Source organism: Pleurodeles waltl, chromosome 7, assembly GCF_031143425.1.
Source record: "Pleurodeles waltl isolate 20211129_DDA chromosome 7, aPleWal1.hap1.20221129, whole genome shotgun sequence".
In the NCBI taxonomy this organism is placed as follows: domain Eukaryota; kingdom Metazoa; phylum Chordata; class Amphibia; order Caudata; family Salamandridae; genus Pleurodeles; species Pleurodeles waltl.
The window spans coordinates 90505701-90527264 of record NC_090446.1 but is presented as its reverse complement, the minus strand read 5'-3'; the positions used below and the strand labels follow the sequence as shown (position 1 = coordinate 90527264).

The 21564-nt window shown below is 43.6% G+C and overlaps 1 protein-coding gene across 2 annotated transcripts in view; it reads right to left on the bottom strand.

Moving 5' to 3' along the window:
• CDH26 (cadherin 26) overlaps window positions 1-21564 on the bottom strand; it is a 319857-nt gene that overhangs the window by 38728 nt on the left and 259565 nt on the right. For both annotated transcript variants that reach the window (XM_069243134.1, XM_069243133.1), the window contains exons 11-15: window positions 18238-18459; window positions 17037-17164; window positions 2922-2990; window positions 1631-1699; window positions 446-508 (exon numbers count right to left, since the gene is read on the bottom strand). In XM_069243134.1, the coding sequence (XP_069099235.1) occupies window positions 446-508; window positions 1631-1699; window positions 2922-2990; window positions 17037-17164; window positions 18238-18459 (551 nt within the window). The remainder of the gene's footprint in view (window positions 1-445; window positions 509-1630; window positions 1700-2921; window positions 2991-17036; window positions 17165-18237; window positions 18460-21564) is intronic.

Below are 21564 nucleotides of genomic sequence, written 5' to 3'. Positions count from 1 at the left end.
ACGCATGAAGGAGCGGGGTGGAACTGTGGAAGCTGAGAAGCGAAACTGTAGCCCCACGATGCAACGGGAGAGGATGCGCGTATGGCTACAGAAGAAGCCGGAGAAAGAAAAGGTCCGGTGCATCCATCCGAGGCTTCAGATGACCCCAGGAGCAGCCCCAAAACCACAGACTACTGCGAACCCTCCTGCCAGGACGTGGTTTTCTCAAGTACAGGCCCGGGGCTGTGGCAGTGGCTCCAAGGGGATCCCGGGATGGGGAACACCCAGGGAGGGGAGAGTAAAGGGAAAGCAAGCACTGGGGGATATTGTATATTGTAGAAAAGGGCACTTTGGATCTCGTCTTTCTTCACTATCTCCATTTCTCTCATGTGCACGGGCCCTCTCCACCCCCCCCCCCTTTTCATATGTAATCACATAAAAAAAGAAAAATAGGAAATTCACTTACCTGACCAAGATTCCTTTTGTTCTGTCCGAGGGAGTCGCCGTCCACCACCGAGCTTCTGGGAAACTAAGGAAGAGAGAAAAGAAGACGTGGGAAAAGTTTGCTGAATCCGAGCACTAAAAATCATTCAATTGTATCTCCTCATATATAAATCCAAACAATAAAGACAGGTTGAATCCCCTGTACTGACGTCTGTAGTCCATGTCACCTTCATAAGACTGATAACCCAGCTACGTTTCCCCATACCAGTCATGTAAAACAGTTTCAAATTGAATTAAATACTTGGGAGTTGAGGTTTAGGCAAGTAGGGGCATATGTACAAACACATTTTCCCATAGACACAAAATGGGTAAAACCCTTTGCTACATCTGGCCCGTAATGATTCACTATGTCTTTCACTGACCCCTTAATGGTCCCACAGACCCTGGACAGAGTGTTTTTGTTTCACAGCGGTGAGGGTGGTGGGACATTTTATCTTCCCATCTCTAAAAACTTTTCCTGAAGCTCTTGTCTGTCACTACTCCCTAAAACCTGGGCATCTCTGTAACTTCAAGGCTGCAAATGGCTGCTATGCTTATAAGACCAATGGCATAGCGAGGCAACCATGGCCCTAGCACGAACAAGGAAGATGTCCTCTTTGACTGCAGTTTTCGTAGTGAAATACTGTAATAATCAAGGTTCAGTGGCCCTTTCAAGCCTCTGCGGTCTGGTACACCTGCACCTTCTACAGCATCAATGCTGTGCTCCTTTATAACACACACGGGTATCTTTGGTGTTTTCATGATTTGTATCTGAATAGTCCTCCTATGTTCATTTCCACAGCACTGCCTCTGCCCACCAAGTCAAAGTATCTGCTCATAGCAAGGTCACCATAACATAATCTGTTTGATTGACTCTCTCACTCCATGGGTGTCTATCCCCTTCTATATTCCTACTAACACAACACTAAAGTTTTGCACATTGGAAGTTCGTGAATATATTTTGGAACAAAAAATAAGGGTTCTGCATATATTTATGGAGTCTGTGAATTTGTCATCAATATAAGAGCTAAATACATTGTACAAAGAGAAAGTAAAAAGTCAAACCCCACAAGGAAAGGAGTGTTACAACAGTCTATTTCCATCCTCCATGAAGTGTGCTGCTGTACAAACATGTTATCAAAAATCTCACGATCTACCAGAATCATACCTGTGCTGTCCACATATCCTTCTTCTCTGGGCCCTTTATACCAGACATGGGAGAGGCTCCAACAGCATTCTTCAATAAAAAAAAAGAATGAAGGGGCTCAGAGTCCCTAAAGCACCACAAGACAATAGGTACAGAAGTCTCAAATAGAAGAGAACAGCAAAGAACAAAGCAAGTTTTCAACATAATGACTCAAGGCGAGACAAGTGTGTGGGCCCGTCCATGCATGGGTACCTGTGAAATATAAAGGGGATTGTCTCCCCTATAGTATGACAGAGTGTGCATGGACTCTTTACAGCACATGCAATGTTCTTGTAAGTATGCAACTCTCTCTGGATAAGTACATTAGGAAGCCTAAAGAATCTATTGGTGTGAGAAAGGGACTATAAGGAAGGATATGCCTCGTCAGAATACTGACGGATAGACTATGCCTAATGCATGGGAGTGTCAAAACAGTATACATTCGAGTGAACTGAAAGTTTCCAAATTAGACTGAATAGTGAGAGCTCAAAGGTAGCATCTGTGGGGAAGTCCTGCGGTGTTGAGGCCCTGCCACCTTTCTTGGAACAAGGGAATGAAGATGTCCTTCAGGAGGAACCTACCCTTGATGGACCCTTCCTGGAAGTTGGACCAGGTTTTTGGTGAGCTCAGGAGGAGACAGTTTGGTGTAAGGTCCTGCCTCACAGTCACATGCAAATATTAAAAATCAGAGAACGGAAGGAGTTTTACACTACTCCACAGTCAAAGGAAATGGAGTTGCCCAGGTTGAATTTTAGGAAGCAATTTGCTAAAAGAAGACCTGAACCCCACCAATGTTTAAAGAGCACTCCCAAAACATTTGGCAAAATGAGACAGTAAGTTGTGGTGTCCCACTGTATCAGGCATAGGCGGTATTCTTTGGATTATCAAGATGGTTCATTTTCACCTTTCTAAAGTCTTGAATAATCTTTGATGATCAGTTAGTAATTGTGTCTCAGGTCTCACATGTGGGTCTAAATCCAGATGGCAATGTGGTTTGCAAAGCACCAACTGGCTCAAGAGTCAACAAGTAAATAGTAGGGTGTGGTGTGCTGTCATGGGTGGAATCTCTACATGTCTACACCTCTGCATGTGTCTCGTAGTTCCCCCATACATATAATGGCTATTGACCTGCAGATGCAGTCAGCCAATGTAAACTGATACCATTGCTTCCTCCGTATGCCACCACTCTACAGCATTTGTAAGTGACCCTTGTGTCAAATTTGTGCTGGACTTACAGTGATAAAAAGGAACAAATATTGACAAAGTAACATACCCGATTTTTTATTTGTATTTCTGGATCATTTCCCACTTTGGCAGCAGGAGAGAACACACCTGGACTTGCCTGAATCAAAGAAAAAATATAATTCCAAAATCACAGATTGAAAATAATGCTCAACAACAACAAGGTTCTTCAGTAAAATCATGAATAGGATTATAGAGGTCTAGCAAACATTCCATCAGGAACTGACTATATTAAATATCCTTATGAATATTGTAGAATATTAGTAGTATATCACATTTTGCCATCTAACCCTCAATGCAAAGTGCTGCTTAGAGGGGCAGCCCTGTTCAACTGATGGAACACATGTTCCACTTCAGCAAAAATAACAAGTTGAAACTTTCACTGAAGGTCAGCAATAGTTCCATCATGCATATTTGATCAGGATTGCTAACTAGGAGCTCAATTAACAAAGGGAAGTCAACGTGCAGACTTCCATATACATGTACATTTCTGCCTATACCTAGGCACAGATCTTCTCCCTGGATGGATTGGCCAATTTTGGCCACAAGTCTCTGCATAGTTTCAGTATTTTTGAGTTCCCACCCATTCATATGGGGGAATGGAGACTCCTACTACAGAAATTATGACATTAAAACTACAACTAGTATCTTGATGGATAGATTTCTATCATACACCTGTTTGGGCAGGTTCTCTGCCCTGATGGCTAAGATCACAGATCCCTGTCACTGCACTGGGATAAATAGCTCTGTCATTGTGGTGGAGATTTTTAAATGCAAGGGAATAGGAAAACATCTTACACACAAATCTTGCATGGCCTGCACACATTTACCCTGCAATCACTTAACCCCTTAGCTGCTGGGCCTTTTCCCCCCAGTGCTGAGCCCTTTTTTGGCTATTTGGGGTAGTTCGCGCTTAGGGCTTCATTACTTTTTGTCCACATAAGCTAACCACGCCAAATTTGCGTCCTTTTTTTCCAACATCCTAGGGATTCTAATGGTACCCAGAGTTGGTGGTTTCCCATGGAGGAGACCAAGAAAATAGCCAAAATACAGTGAAAATTTTGTTTTTTCCAAAAAAATGGGAAAAAAGGGCTGCCGAAGAAGGCTTGTGGTTTTTTCCCTGAAAATGCCATCAACAAAGGGTTTCTGGTGCTGAAATCACTATCTTCCCACCTTTCAGGAACGGGCAGACTTGAATCAGAAAACCAAATTTTTCAACACAAATTTGGCATTTTACTGGGACATACCCCATTTCTACTATATTTGGTGCTTTCAGCCTCCTTCCAGTTAGTGACAGGAATGGGTGTGAAACCAATGCTGGATCCCGGAATGCTAAACATTTCTGAAAACTAGACAAAATTCTGAATTCAGCAAGGGGTCATTTGTGTAGATCCTACAAGGTTTTCCTACAGAAAATAACAGCTGAAATAAAAAAATATTGAAATTGAGCTGAAAACAGAAGCTATTTTTCTTTATGTTTTACTCTGTAACTTTTTCCTGCGATGTCAGATTTCTGAAAGCAATATACCGTTTTGTCTGCTGGACTCTTCTGGTTGCCGGGATATAAAGGGCTTGTAGGTTCATCAAGAACCCTAGGTACCCAGAGCCAATAAATGAGCTGCACCCTGCAGTTGGTTTTCATTCTAGTATACTGTACAGCAATTCATTTGCTGAAATATGAAGAGTGAAAAAGAGGTATCAAGAAAACCTTTGCATTTCCAAAATGGGATCAAGATAAGGTTTTGAGGAGCAGTGGTTATTTGCACATCGCTGAATTCCGAGGTGCCCATACTAGCATGTGAATTGCAGGGCATTTCTCAAATAGACGTCTTTTTAACACACTCTCTTATATTTGGAAGGAAAAAATTTAGAGAAAGATAAGGGGCAATAACACTTGTTTTGCTATTCTATGTTCCCCCAAGTCGCCCGATAAAAATGATACCTCACTTGTGTGGGTAGGCCTAGTGCCCGCGACAGGAAATGCACCAAAATACAACATGGACACATCCTATTTTTTTTATAGAAAACACAGCTGTTTTTTCCAAAGTGCCTACCTGTAGATTTTGGCCTCTAGCTCAGCCGGCACATAGGGAAACCTACCAAACCTGTGCATTTCTGAAAACTAAAGACCTAGGGGAATCCAAGGAGGGGTGACTTGCGGGGCTCGGACCAGGTTCTGTTACCCAGAATCCTTTGCAAACCTCAAAAAGTGGATAAAAAAACAAGTTTTCCTAACATTTAGGTGACAGAAAGTTCTGGAATCTGAGAGGAGCCTCAAATTTCCTTCCACCCAGCGTTCCCCCAAGTCTCCCGATAAAAATGATACCTCACTTGTGTGGGTAGGCCTAGCGCCTGCGACAGGAAACGCCCCAAAGCGCAACGTGGACACATCCAAATTTTTGGAAGAAAACAGAGGTGTTTTTTGAGAAGTCCCTACCTGTAGATTTTGGCCTCTAGCTCAGCCGGCACCTAGGGAAACCTACCAAACCTGTACATTTCTAAAAACTAGAGACCTAGGGGAATCCAAGGAGGGGTGACTTGCGGGGCTCGGACCAGGTTCTGTTACCCAGAATCCTTTGCAAACCTCAAAAAGTGGCTAAAAAAACAAGTTTTCCTAAAATTTCGGTGACAGAAAGTTCTGGAATCTGAGAGGAGCCTCAAATTTCCTTCCACCCAGCGTTCCCCCAAGTCTCCCGATAAAAATGATACCTCACTTGTGTGGGTAGGCCTAGCGCCCGCGACAGGAAACGCCCCAAAGCGCAACGTGGACACATCCAAATTTTTGGAAGAAAACAGAGGTGTTTTTTGAGAAGTGCCTACCTGTAGATTTTGGCCTCTAGCTCAGCCGGCACCTAGGGAAACCTACCAAACCTGTACATTTCTGAAAACTAGAGACCTAGGGGAATCCAAGGAGGGGTGACTTGCGGGGCTCGGACCAGGTTCTGTTACCCAGAATCCTTTGCAAACCTCAAAAAGTGGCTAAAAAAACAAGTTTTCCTAACATTTCGGTGACAGAAAGTTCTGGAATCTGAGAGGAGCCTCAAATTTCCTTCCACCCGGCGTTCCCCCAAGTCTCCCGATAAAAATGATACCTCACTTGTGTGGGTAGGCCTAGCGCCCACGACAGGAAACGCCCCAAAGCGCAACGTGGACACATCCAAATTTTTGGAAGAAAACAGAGGTGTTTTTTGCGAAGTGCCTACCTGTAGATTTTGGCCTCTAGCTCAGCCGGCACCTAGGGAAACCTACCAAACCTGTGCATTTCTGAAAACTAGAGACCTAGGGGAATCCAAGGAGGGGTGACTTGCGGGGCTCGGACCAGGTTCTGTTACCCAGAATTCTTTGCAAACCTCAAAAAGTGGCTAAAAAAACAAGTTTTCCTAACATTTCGGTGACAGAAAGTTCTGGAATCTGAGAGGAGCCTCAAATTTCCTTCCACCCAGCGTTCCCCCAAGTCTCCCGATAAAAATGATACCTCACTTGTGTGGGTAGGCCTAGCGCCCGCGACAGGAAACGCCCCAAAGCGCAACGTGGACACATCCAAATTTTTGGAAGAAAACAGAGGTGTTTTTTGCGAAGTGCCTACCTGTAGATTTTGGCCTCTAGCTCAGCCGGCACCTAGGGAAACCTACCAAACCTGTGCATTTCTGAAAACTAGAGGCCTAGGGGAATCCAAGATGGGGTGACTTGCGGGGCTCTGAGCAGGTTCTGGTACCCAGAATCCTTTGCAAACCTCAAAAAGTGGCTAAAAAAACAAGTTTTCCTCACATTTCGGTGACAGAAAGTTCTGGAATCTGAGAGGAGCCACAAATTTCCTTCCACCCAGCGTTCCCCCAAGTCTCCCGATAAAAATGATACCTCACTTGTGTGGGTAGGCCTAGCGCCCGCGACAGGAAATGCCCCAAAACACAACGTGGACACATCACATTTTTTTATAGAAAACAGTGCCTACCTGTGGATTTTGGCCTCTAGCTCAGCCGGCACCTGGGGAAACCTAGCAAACCAGCACATTTTTGAAAACTAGAAACCCAGGGGAATCCAAGATGAGGTGACTTGTGGGGCTCGGACCAGGTTCTGTTACCCAGAATCCTTTGCAAACCTCAAAATGTGGCTAAAATAACACGTTTTCCTCACATTTCGGTGACAGAAAGTTCTGGAATCTGAGAGGAGCCACAAATTTCCTTCCACCCAGCGTTCCCCCAAGTCTCCCGATAAATATGATACCTCACTTGTGTGGTTAGGCCTGGTGCCTGCGACAGGAATAGATCACACAACGGTCAATGTTGGTCCTTACGTGAGGCAGCTGTTGACCCTGGGGTGATCCATTCCTGACACAGGCACTAGGTGTAGGCACTCAAGTGGGGTAGTGTTTTTATCAGGACAGGTGAGGAGTCACTGGGTGGTAGGAATGTTGTGGGTCCCAGCATATTCCTGTAGTTTGTGTGACAGAAATGCGAGAAAAATTGAGGTTTTTTTCAACATTTTAGCTTTGCAGGATATTCTGGGTAAGAAAACTTTGGGGAATGCACACAAGTCACACCTCTGTGGACTCCCCCGAATGTCTAGTTTCCAGAAATGTTTGGGTTTAGTGTGTTTCTCTATATGGCCGCCGAATCCAGGACCAAAAACACAGGTGCCTGCCTTACAAAACCAGTTTGTTTTGCCATAGACAATTTTGATGTCTCCACAATATGATTTGGGTGGTGGAATTTGGGGCTGAACTAAATTGGGGAGCTCCCAAGAGAGCACTCTCTCTCTGCTTGCCGCCGCATTCACCTGCTCTCTGGGTTGGCCTAATCCACTATTACCCAGTTGCACGAACAGCTTGCGAAGGGACAGCAGGACTGTCCTCATCACCTCCCTCATAATGTACTGGAAGAGGAGTTTTCGAATGGGACTCCTCTGATTGAAAAATCACTCCCAGAGTCTGCGCCATTGTCCTATCCCTCAGATGCTGTCTCAGTATCTGATGTCTCAGTCTCTGATCCTATGTCAGAGCGGTCCTCTATAACCCGAGTGCAGGCAGCAGTCATCCATCAAGATGCCATCTCTGCTATTGGCTAAACTGTAGGTCTAAAACACTAGCCTACGTAGACAGTCACAAAATCAATGGTGTGTGTGAGATACGTGCAACAGTAGAGGCCACCTTACCTGCGCTTCTTCCCTCAATCAGCACGTACTTTCAAGACACTCAAAAAACACCTTGTCACATACCATTCGTCACAGTCTTTAGCACCTCCTGCGCCCAGTTCAACAATCATTATTGGTGCTCCCACTCCCTCCTCCTCGGATTCCCTCATTACCACCCAGCAAAAGTGCCCTTCATCTCTCCATAGACTTTACTAATGTACTCAGCTATTTACATAAAATACAGATGTGCTCTTTGCAGTAGGCATATAAACCTTCTGCGCTTCTTTATGGCACTAAAACTGCCACTAGACAAGTCGGACCCTTTTCCCCCCAGGGAAACCACACACATATTGACAAAAGTGATATATATATGACAGCCAACCACCTGAAACTCAACTCAAGCAAAACTGAAATAATCCTCTTTGGCCCACACAAAAACACCTGGGACCCACCATGGTGGCCCACCACGCTAGGCCCTGCACCCACCCCCGCCAACTACGCACGCAACCTCAGCATCATCCTAGACTCCTCCCTCTCGATGACCCAACAAATCAACGCTCTTACCTCCTCATGCTTCAACAAACTCCGTATACTGAAAAACATTCAAATGGATCCCCACAGAGACCAGAAAAACTGTCACTCACGCACTCATCAGCAGCAGGCTTGATTACGGAAACGCCCTCTACGCCGGCACCACTCTAAAACTCAAGCGCAAACTACACGCATCCAGAACTCAGCAGCACGACTCATCCTCGACCTCCGCCGACACAAACACATCTCTCCAAACCTCAAATCCCTCCACTGGCTCCCCATTGACAAAAGGATCACCTTCAAGATCCTCATCCTCGCACACAAATCACTCCACAACACAGGCCCTGCCTACCTCAACGAGAGTCACCTTCCACACCCCCACACGAAACGTCCGCTCAGCTGACCTCTCTCTCGGCTCTGTCCCCCGCATCAAACACACCACCACCGGGGGCAGATCCTTCTCCTACCTTGCACCCAAAACCTGGAACACCCTCACAACCCACCTTCGCAAGACCCAAAACCTACTTCTTTTCAGGAAGGGCCTCAAAACCTGGCTTTTCGAACAGTGAACCTCCCAGCCCCAGCCCCTTTCCCTCCCCCCGTCACCCCCCCAGCGCCTTGAGACCCTCACAGGTGAGTAGCGCGCTTTATAAATCTCTTTGATATAGATCTACCTATATATATATATATATATATATATATCTACATAGATATATCTATAGATATATCCATGTACCTAGATATATCTATCTACATAGATATATTTAGATCTATATATACATATATTTTTTTTTAGTTGTTGTATGGTTTCCTTGGGGGCCAAAATGGCCCCCAGGGAAACCCTACAACATCTAAAAAAAAATATTGCCCCCACAGGGGGTCACCCTGCCCACGGGCGACCCCCTGTCATTTCATTTTATTTTATTTTTATTTGTTTTAAAAAAAAAAAAAATCCCCTGGGGGGGGGGCGCGATTGCGCCACCCCCCATGGGGCACCTACCTTTAAAAAAAAATAAAATTAAGCCGGGGGGGGGGGGGGTGTTTTGGGGGCGGTCCGTTTTCCGGGGGGGCTGCCCCCCCAAAGTGAAATCCCTGGTGTCTAGTGGTGTTTCCTGGCCCCCGATCGCAGCTGTGCTGCGATCGGGGGCCAGGAAACAGTTTCAGAAGGCCTCGTAAGAAAGGGGAGACTCTCCCCTTGCTTACGAGGCCTTCTGAAACTGTTTCTGGCCCCCGATCTCCCCTTTCTTACGAGGCCTTTTCAAAGTGTTTCCTGGCCCCCCCGATCGCAGCTGTGCTGCGATCGGGGGGGCCAGGAAACCTGAAAGTGTTTCCTGGCCCCCGATCGCAGCACAGCTGCGACCGGGGGCCAGGAAACACTTTCAGGAAGGCCTCGTAAGAAAGGGGAGACTCTCACCTTTCTTCCGAGGCCTTCCCGAACGTGGAAAAGGCCGTTTTCCCCATCAAAGCAGGAAGCGGCCGCAAGGCTGCTTCCTGCTTTGATGGGGAAAACACCTTTGAAACGTCAGTGCGCGCTGACGTCACAAAGGGGCGGGTGGGGGGCTGGGGGAGTCACGGAAGCTTCCGTGTCTCCCGGGGGAAGTTTAAAAAAAAAAAAAATCCTCGGGTGCAACGCACCCGAGGATTTATTAATGCCCTTCCTGGTGTCGGCCACTGGTCGTGACCCGCACCAGGGAGGGTGTGTGGGCGTCGGCCAGTGGCCGACGCCCACACCGAAGAGGTTAAATAAAGCCACTGCCTTCTTCCCCTTAGGCCACCTAACACCACTTGCAAATTCAAAGATGCAACCATCCCCATTTAAGCAGAAGAGGAACTTCATTGAGGAGGAGACAGACCTAGAGGTACCTTTGTAGTTGATCATTACAAAGAACTAGACTTTCTGCCTCTAGACGCTTTCAGTGAAATGGAAAAGTCAGCACTGTGGCACAAGTTGACAGACTCAGGGGGGTTATTTTGAGTTTGGCGGACGAAAAAGCCCGTCTGCCAAACTTCCAACAGGGTGGCCACCGCCAAAGTGGTGACCTCCCTGCCAGAGTCGTTAAGGGTTTCCCACTAGGCTACAGCATTGTCTCCCACTCGTAATCGAGCCGCCGGCAATGCTGTAGCCAGCAGGGTGTAACAGCAGCCTCACAATGTTCACAGTCTGCAGAGCAGACAGTGAACATTGCAACAGTGTTGGGCAGGGCGGCCCTTGCACTGCCCATGCCCAGTGCGTGGGCAGTGCAGGGGCCCCCTGTGGTCCCCTGCCCCTGTTCTCCGCCAGCCTTTTCATGGTGGTGTTACCGCTATGAAAAGGCTGGCGGAGAATGAAGTCATAATTAACAGGCCGGCGCTGCATGCAGCACTGCCCTGGTGGATTAGGATCTTCACTACCGCCAGATCACCGGGATCCAAGATCCTGGCAGAACTGGCAATTCCCTGGCAGTCAGACCGCCAAGGTTGTTATGTGGCTGTCAGACCGCCACAGGCCCTCAGTGTATTCGGTGAATCAGGCCTGAACAAAATTTAAACTATGCTGACATAATTTGCATGATTTGATTTCAAAACGTTTGTGTTACGCTTGTTATTGGAAATTCCCAAAATTACACCCAATCACATAAATATCTGTCCTTCTTAATAAAAGTTTACAGGGAACACAGAGGAACAACAAAACGCAAGCGGCTGTTGCTTGTGGTGCTTTTGTGTTTGTGCATTATTTTCTTAGTGTAAAATGCTTCCTCACATCTAAAATTGATGTGAGGACTCATTTTGCACTAACATATAGCATGAAATTACAGATCTATAGTTTGTATATTTTTGCAAAATTTGGGAAACATTTTGCATAGTTAGGTGAAGCATATAATGCAAATTTCACAAACCGCAATGGTGAAGGAATGCACCATGGGAGACCCAAAGAAAAATGAAGATAGGAGGGTCAAGAAGACGTTTTGCAGGACACAGGTAGCAAAAGCTATTCGAAGAACCTGGACCTGGAATCCATCTCCAACTCACCCCCTTCAAGGACCCTGTCTGCTTCACCATATAACTTGACCTCCTATATGGCCTATCTATTCCGGGGAATGCCAACATAAGGCCAGGTAATAACTCCGTAAGGGGAACGTCTATCTCTCACAATCAGTTCTTATATCTCAATTCATGCCTCTCTGTCCCCCAACCACTCTCCACAGATGGGCAGACATCCCACAAATGTCCTGTCGTAGTTTGGACTCTTGCTCTGAGCAAGACTGCCGGTTTAAGGATGACAGTATTTTTGTTTGTAGGTGACTGAGTCTTTCCTACAACAAGTCGCAACTGTTGTCCCAACCTTACCAGCTCACTAGCAGCACCTCACCAGAAACACTATAGTAAAAGGTGATTTATGGCAGTCGTTTACGCATGGACTCAAAATAAGATATCTCAGGGAATGTCGGGGTTAAACGGAGATTACCCTTTTCTCACAGATATATATTGTGTCTCATACAGACAAAGGCAATAACACAGATGCAGTGAAGTTATAATATTTTTTATTTAACATAACTGCAATTTGCGATAAGTTGCATGAACTGCAATGATTAGGATAATTAATATAGCAAATAACAGTATTGTGAAGAAGAGAGTCATTGTTATGAAGACCCCCACCATTTTGCAATACATGAAAGAGATATATATATAAGATGGAATATGCCCTAATACCCTAATGAGAATAGGCCTAACCTCCTACCTAAAGGAGAGCTGGGTTCACTAAACCTAATCTGCCAAAGCTGTGTCCATGAGAGGAGCCCCCAACCCTCGTTACCTTGGAATGAGGTCTCTATCTCAGACTCCGCAGGGACACGAAGACTGGGTCAGCGTCCAGATGACTGCAGCCTCGGTATCAGCGATGGTGGCGATGCCCTCTGGTCGGAATCCCTCTGATTATCTGTCTAAAGTGTGATGTATTTATACAGATCTACAAGGTCCCTTGGCGTAGGTGTGTCCCTAAACAATAGATAACAGACATGCTTGGGACGGCAATTAATATCAACAATCCCTCGAAAGTATAGAGAGGGAAAATCCCTAAGTGTGAACGCCTACTGTTTGTTTGTCTTTGGTGCTTGATCTTGACGCCTTGGCGCGGTGACACTGATAATGTAACTCAAAACAAGTGGCCTAACTATAAACAAGGCAGCCATCTTAGAAGAAATAAATAATTAAATGGGCTAAGACAGAGCAAGCTAAGTAGGTTAAAAGTCACTAGGTGACGGGGCCACGAGTCTACAAGCCAGAGGCTAAGCTAACTCCTGTTATCCCATTAAAAGGAACTAGGATTCACTACAGTCCCTCAGATAAAGCCAGTAACCCTCTCCCTTTCTAGGAAGTAAATGTCTAAAATTGTTCCCTTTGCACCCTATCTTTCTGGCATACAGTACTCATAACTAGTAGCTTCCTAGCAACAGTTGGAGAAGGAGTAGTTCCCAGTATGGCCAGGTGATGAGCCTGTGCACTCTGCTGGTGACGTATCTGAATACCTGCCCCGAGCATCATAATTAACTTGCCTTTGAGATGTCTTCACTGACCCTCTGGAAAGATTCTGTGGTAAGAAAATGGAATGCAGTCCTAATTCAATATGTGTAGGTATGGCCTTGAGCATTGTGTAAGTAGTCTGAGCACCTGCAAATCATCTCCAATCACAACAAGGTTCACATCACCTGAGATGCTGGAACTAACAACTACTGCTTTCCCGGACATGCCAAAGAAGTTGATTGTCTACCTTTAAATCCTCTCTCTCCTCATCAAATAATTGTTTTTGTCTGTGTTGTTTTTTGTTGTGAGCATGCTCTGTGTGATTAGTTGATGTTGTAGTGAGTTTCGCCTGTTGATCGGTGTGATGGAGTCCTCACTGCTCAGACCTTCCCCCAGGACTTAATTTGTAAATAAGAACGTGTTGGTGTCCAAAGCTGTCCTCTGAAACACACAGCTGCTGCAATTGAATGTGGAGCACAGAATACTGAGGCAGCATGATTCTGAATCGAACTTGGGCCTCTTTAATCCATTTACAACCGCTCCCTGCCCCTTCAGCTGGCTATTGCACCTTTCTGCTTTCCCCCTTTGTGACACTTTTTTGTTTTTCTCTTTGTCCATCTTTACCATATTTGTCTTTTGCTCACAGCAAACGCTTGAGGCTGAAAAATAAGTGCCAGCTTTCAAAAATAAGTGCCCAGCACAGGAAACCACCAACACAAATTAAGTACTGCCTTCTCCCTTACAGCAGCGGGTGGGTTGCATGAATTTGAAGCCTTATTGGAATATGTCTTTTAAATTGCTTGTAGTTAAGGTTAATGTTGTTTTTATTTTTCAAATGTTCATTCACAATAAATACATAATAAAAGTACATTTTTGACATATTTTTCCATTTTTTCCCCCCATGTGGTGATGATATTTAACTTGCTTCCATGTATTTCTATGGCTGTGTGTTACAGTACCAGTGATTGGTCCTGTGTGGTGCTTGACATACTCCATGGCTTGGCTGGAGTAGTTTTTAACCCTATTTTGTCCCTACTCTTGTAGATTTAGGTGTAACTTTTGTGAATAGAAATTGGCTTACTCTTTTCTGGATGTTTTAGTATTTGCATACTCCATTCTAAATTTCCCTTAAATTGTCCTTAGCCCCAACCATTTAGGTTTCCAACCACACACCCTTGTTTTTCCACAGGCACCAAAAAAAGTATATCTGTGTGTGTGGGGATTTCTACACTTGTGGTGGAGAACTCCACAAATAACAAATACGACAGGCACGGGTATATATATCTCAATGTGGAGATTTGCAAATAAGATTTGTGAGTACCACAGGAGTACTTCTCCCTGTACTCAAAAAGGCTTTTCCTGAGAAGTCTCCTAGATACTATCCAGTCCAAAATTAGGGCCAGATGTATCAAGCTCCCGGTTTGCATTTCTTAAATAGCAAATATTAAGAAATTGCTATTCAAGAAATTGAAAATGGGATGTATTAAAATTGCGAGTTGGTAATAGCGATTTCCTAAAATTCTCTATTACAGAATCACAATCAGGGAATGGGATTCCATTCATCCCTATGGCCATGTAGGCCCATAGGTGCAAATGGTTTTGCATTACCTAATTTGCGAATTCCATTTAGGAATTCACAAATTATGTAATGCAAACCCCAGGGTCCTGGGGGCCTAAGGCCCCCTTTGATGCACCCCAAAAACATATTTGCGGACATGCGCAGCGCACCCATGCCCTTTTTCAAAATGCATTTATAATGCATTTTAAAAAATTGCACATGCTTACCACCAAATTGGATTTGGTGGTAATTGCATTTCCTAAATGCACAATTCGCATTTAGGAAATGCATGATACATGTGCTTTGGAAACCACAAATAGGAATGCCCTATTTGCGATTTCCTATTTAGAGAATCGCAATTTGCCATTCCCTAAATGGAGTCGCAATTTTAAGGAATCGCAATTTTTGCGATTCCTTAAAATTGCACTGCAAATTCCTTTCATAAATCATGAAAGGCGATTTTGCATTCACGAACAGTGGAATTTTGCGATTCGCACTGTTTGTGAATGCAAAATCATTTGATACATCTGCCCCTTAGTTACCAAAAAGATAATGCATAATCCTAGACATGATTGGTTCTAAATTCAGTGAATGTAGCCCCTAATATTCTTTCTATTTTCGTAGTGCTTTTTTAGACATGTTATAATTACATTTAAAATAAATCACCAAGAATGATTCTGCTAAAAACAATCAACATTTACAATATCAATGGCTGTTGAAGTTGGAAGCAAAAGTTTTACATGGTGATTTTTAGTGCCAAAATATGACAGGACAGGGAGGGGAGGAGAATGTGGGCCAGCAGTGAAATATCATAACAAAAACTGTGGAGCAGGAGAGAAAAATGACAAAGCACCTTTAACCAAAGAGAAAATACAAGAAAACATGGACATGTGAGCTTTGAAGGGGAGGAGTTACTCCCTGCCCGTTATTTAAATATGCAGCGAATTAAGCATGCCATGCTTTTTATAAATAAAGACAATAAGGGTTTCAAGCATTTATGCACAAAATACTTGATGAGTCTCCTTGTTAGAATAATCAGTAAATCAACATTGGAAAGGAACCTGCTTTACTGGGTATTTTTTTTAAAGTCAAAACCCAGAGACAGTATGGTTCTTCATTGCCATGTTGCTGAGGAGTGATTTTGAATACAGATGTATCATCCATAGTTGTCTTCACAGAATTTGTTGTCTTTCACACGCGCTCCTGGAGTAGATAGGCATCATTCAGGGCCTGCAACCCTGTGTGGCAACCTTATGACTAGGGGCCAGATGTATCAAGAATGCATTTTGCGAATCGAAAATAGCGATTTTTAAGAAATCGCTATTTCTGATTCGCAAAATGCAATGTATCACATTTGCGATTCGGTAATAGCGATTTCTTAAAAATCGCAAATGCTATTACCGAATCGCAAATTGCGATACAGCCCCCATTCGCATCTATGGGCCTGTCGGACCATATTTGCGAATATTTTGCATGTCCCAAATTGCGAATTCCTAACTGGAATTCGCAATTTTGGGAAATGCAAAGTCCAGGAGCTGGGAGCCTAAGGCCCCCTCTGCTGCACCCCAAAACATTTTTTTCCTCCATGTAAGATGCACACATGCCAAAAGGGCATGTGTGCTTTACATTTAAATTTTTAAAATGCATTTTAAATGCATTTTTAAAATTTGCACATGGTTACCACCATGTTCAACTAGGTGGCAATAGCGATTCCTTAATGCCCAATTCGCATTAAGGAATTGCTTTTCACATGTGCTTTAGAAGTGGCAAATAAGGAATCCTTATTTGCGATTTCTTATTTAGAGAGTCGCAATTTTAAGGAATCGCTATTTTAGCGATTCCTTAAAATTGCATTCAGAATGCCTTTGATACATTCTGAAATGGCTTTTTGCATTCGCAAATGGGCATTCGCACCGTTTACGAATGCAAAAAGCTTTGATACATCTGGCCCTAGATCTTTGGTGATGGAGTACAAGGCCCCTCTCATTCGGGAGGGGAATTTACTCTATAAGCACTATATCATGACAGCAAGTATAACCAACATAATTATTTGTGCTTTGTATAAGTTTCTAAGGTAGACATTTAACAAGCAACATTCTGTCCAGTAATGAAAACTATGATTTATATACCAGTTATTGTCGCCCCCGTATTCCGTTCTCTGGTCATAGCTCAAATGTGATGTCCAAGATTGGGAAAGAGACTAAAACCACAGCAAATCACATAATAAAACTTGGTGTAATGGGACAAAGCATTTCATTCTCACATTATGATGAAGAGACCACACTTGTTAAAAGAAATTGGTGTAAAAAAAGAAATTGCTTCTAGGAGAAAAAATCTGAAAGCAGTTTAAAGCTGCACTATTATCATCACTTCCTAAAATCTAGTCACTGATTCAATAAATAACCCACCATTTGCACACCCCATTACCTGCGTTAAGGAGCTGCCACCTTCCTCATTGTATTTGATTAACGTCTGGTTTCCATCATCAAAAGGTGGCAATCCACCACTCTTCTTGGAGGATCCACAGACAAGGCATGTCAGAAGAAGAAAGGCCACTATAAAGGGAGAAAAGAGGGCCAGAGAAATGAGAAAAGGATGATCTGTCCTGCGCCAAGAGATGCTGTCTTAATATGATAGCATCGAGCTGTTTGAGGTATTGTAGTGAAGCAATTGATCTTTCATAAATTTAGCCAGCTAACAGAATCTCTAGCTACCACATGCTAATAGTTTTTTGTTCTCTTAATATCCTGGGACAGCTTTTTAGCACTCTTTTACCAGGTTGAGATTATTTTATGCTAAGACTGGGTATCGGCCTTTAGCCTGTGATATGTCAGGGTGATTTCCTTCTCACTCCAACAAAGTTTGATAACAGTGCTAAGAATGAAGAATGATGCCCATCATTCAATGGCAGGTAAGAGGAGGATTACTACCTATATGTTTTTTGCCTTTAGTCAGTGGAGGACTCTTTGCAACCGGATCTGATACTTTAAATAAAATTGTGTTCTTAGTTCTTGTTAGATTTAGTAGACATATACTTTGCCTATTCTGCTGTTATTAATAAGGGTCTGTCTTTAGTATTAATAAAGATAGTTTTTAAAAGTCACAACGGGCCACCAAGAAAAAATGTTTAAAATATTTTCATTTTGAAGGCATTTGTTATTAAATAATAAGGTAATGGTAATATCCTTTTATACATTACCAGATATTACCTCTTCCACAAAGCATGTGCTTTTGAAGTAGCAATTCCACTGCCCTTAAAAAACATTTTATGTTCATAAGTCCCGACAGGGCATCACCCAAAGACAACTTTGGGATGTAGATGGATATCAATTTGTTTGCATCACATTAAATAGTAAGACTTGGCCCAGTGGTTATAATAAACAACATCACAACATGAATGGACCACTGTAAAATGTGTGTAACTCTACATATACATTTGTAATCTAAACCTCAATGTGATTCAGCTACTATCAATATGAACCTTCTCAGGTAGGCATTCTACTTTGAAGAACACTGACTCAGCTCTGCTGCTATACTGATATTTCATAAACTAAGCCCTCAACTAGAATGAGCTATCCCATGCAAAGTGATACCTAGGGAGAAATTACACATAACAATGACCACTTACATATAAAGAGCATCAGAGCAGCAAGCATTACAGCAATACTGCCACCACCCAGGAAGTGAGCTGCAGGTTCCAACTTCTCACATACACGGCCATCCGGGCAGGAGCACATTCGGACAACTAGATTTTCTGTCGCTGAATGTCCTTGGCGGTCGTAAATGTTCATGCCCACAGTGTGATTTCCCTTGGGCAAATTTTTCAGAATTTGAAGTTCAGCTGAACCATCTGTGGGACAAATAGAATGCTTTAGTTATACTCCAAAGAGCTGCCGAATGGAAGGTGTGAATCACTCTGAAATCATCACTTCACATCATTTTATCCAACTATAAGGACCCAATAGGTACACCATTCTAACGTTGGCCTCGGGGCGTGCGTCAGATGAGCTCGAATTCCCTGAATGGCCCAAGCAACCAGTCTATGTATAATGTTTCATCACATCTTTTAAATGGGGTTTCCAGTGAGTAATGCTACAGTACATCTTAAAACCTTCAAGGACATCACCAAACAGAGCAACATTCTACAACTTTTCTTGTTGGTGATTCATAGAGATGTGGGACTGGATGAAGAGAACTGTTGGTTGTCCTCATAAAGGACTTAAGGAGAGATGTCCGAAACATTTTTGTGTTTGCAAATGGCTCGTAACTCCTTTTCCTATGTGCAAACCACAAAATGCAATTCGGTGATTAGTTACCAAATCGCAATTTGGGGTTGTGACCGAATACTAATTTGGTATTTGGAATGGGTATTTAAGGCGTTGCTTCCAACTACCGAATCCCAGTGGAATGTATAATGTTTTTGCAACCGGATTTCAGTCTCAGAATTTTCATCTATTTCATCCATTCGTAAACTAAAAGTGGTCCCCAAGGGAACACTTCCCTTTTGTGAAGGTAGACAAAATTATTTTTTAAGAGTAGGCAGTGATACACTTTTCTTTTTTTTAGCTCATCCCATTTTTCCTTAAGGAAAAGGATTCACAGACATATTGGTATGCTAACCTCAGCAGGCCACCTTCCCTGTGATAGTTGTGATTTCTATTGGGTTGAAATTTTCAACCTACCTGATTAATATTCAGGAGGTAGTTCGAATTGCGACCCTCTAGGAATCTGTAGTATTTTGAACCGATTTGCTAATACATGGGTCGGTTCATAAATTACTACACTGTTCACAAAAATACTGGTCGTAAATTGCAAACAGTATCTTGCAGAGTTCTTAGTACACCTAGCTCTTTGTTCCACAGAGATAACACTCAGTTTCCTCAAGGGAAAGAATATATTGTTTATACTAGGATTACAATGTCCTATAATACTACCTTTTATTTGATTGCTTTTGCCCTTACTATGCAGGCTGACTTTGCATCCCTGAACCCATAGATATTGTGATTGTCCAGACCCCAGTGGTTTGTACAAAGACATAGCTTCTGCTAAAACACTTAAAAGCACATATATTTTCCTCTATATTATGCATTATTGATTCATTACAAAATGGTCAAATTGCCAAGTCAATCCATCTTTCATTACTTAATTAGCGCATCACATCTTTGTTTCATTGATTATTCGTGTATCATAAGTATGGATGCAAAGGACTTATCTTTCACACCATAGCATAAAACACCATTAAGTCATGACTCTATAACGCCTGTTAAGTCCTTGTATCTGTCACTAGAAAATTTCAGATGCAGAATATTTGACTACCTTTCTCTAGGGTATATCTCCATGCTATTAGATGTCTGACTTATAGATGTTGGTTCAAAACTCAAAGCCTCACCAATTGGTAAACACTTCTCAGATGTTGAAGAACCATTATCCTTTCTGTCGAGGTCACTATAGTGGATGACTACAGATACAGCCCCCAGCTATTGTCTTCCATTGTCACTCCTGTCTGCACATCAAATACTGTGCCTCAAGGTGTTTGTGCCCCAACCCCATGCCTTTACACTCAACTGAAGCCTAGTTGTTACTTTACTGACTGCTCCTCACATTTTATTGGAGCACCACTAATTTTCAAGCACTCTCTGGGGTATCAACATTTAGTACAATCACTCTAGAGTCATAACTGAACTTCCAATTGAACTTCACTCTGTAGTGTCACTGATAAGGGAGGTGAAAAGAAAGGGTCTGGCAGGCTTTCAGTCAGGGAAACGCGGATAAGCACAAGTGCAAAGTATGACAGAGAAACAAGGATTGTCAGTTCCTCAAGAGAGGGTGGAGAACATGCTCTGCTCTTGTTGACGGGGTCACACATACATTAGAATATGGATGCATACATTTCCAGCTTAGGGCCATCAGTCAGGAAGGCAGGGTCTCTGCAAGCCCTGCGGTGCACCTAGGCCCATAATCCCATCATTCAGCTCAAGCCAATGACTGTCCATTAGATATGGTAGACTCAGGGTCCACTCCTCATAATTTGAACTTCTAAGGTCTATTTAACATAAGTTAAAATCTTACTACCTTACTTATGTAAAAGTATGCTGTAGCCTTTGGTTTTCAGAGAATTTCGAGAGAAAAAATGAATGTAAACTAAGCTCTTATTATGTTGTGTCTGCTTCCAACCACCTGCAGGAGACAAACCAGCCCTGCTACACCTTGCCTTCGGCCATGCACAGCACAGGGTTGACTGCAGAGTTCAACTGTAGCCTTTGTTGCTTTTCAGAGAATTTCTACTTTTAAAAATTAAGATCTTATTATGTTGTGTCTGCTGCCAAACACCTGCAAGAAGCAAACCACCCCCCCACGTGCTGCCTTCAACCATGGACAGCGTGGGGTTGGCTGTAGGGCCTGGCTTATGGGCAGGGCCTGCACCCAATACCCGTGGATGGCCTTCCCCTCCCAGACAGCAAAGCCCCGCAGAACCCTACACAATGTTAATTCTTTTCATTATTTTTTCGCCAGTCCCGTAGTACTATTTTTAAACATTTTTTGCTCCAAATGGTGCCAACTGAGACTACCCCCACATTGGGACGAGGGTTCAGGGTATCCCTAGCCGGCTCTCTTATGTTGTTTTTTAAATACATTTTTAAATTCTGGATCAAGTCCAAGAGTCCTGTAATGTTGGCTACAACATTTCTCTTCATGCTACGGCCAGTCGATCAGGGCTCCTAGTCCTCCTGGGAGTGATGACAGCAACAGGATGGCAGCAATGGGATGAGGTGCAACCTGCTTGTGGTGGAGTGGGTTAAGATAGGTTCCGCCAGTGGTCACCCAGACCCCTGTCAGGAGGCTGCATGGTTTAGAGGGCCTGTATCCAACATGCCTGGGATTTGCCCCAGGTGGGGGTTTGAAGAGCCAAGCATTGGCCCTCAGCACTGGGGGCATCTTGATTGAGCTGGCAAGC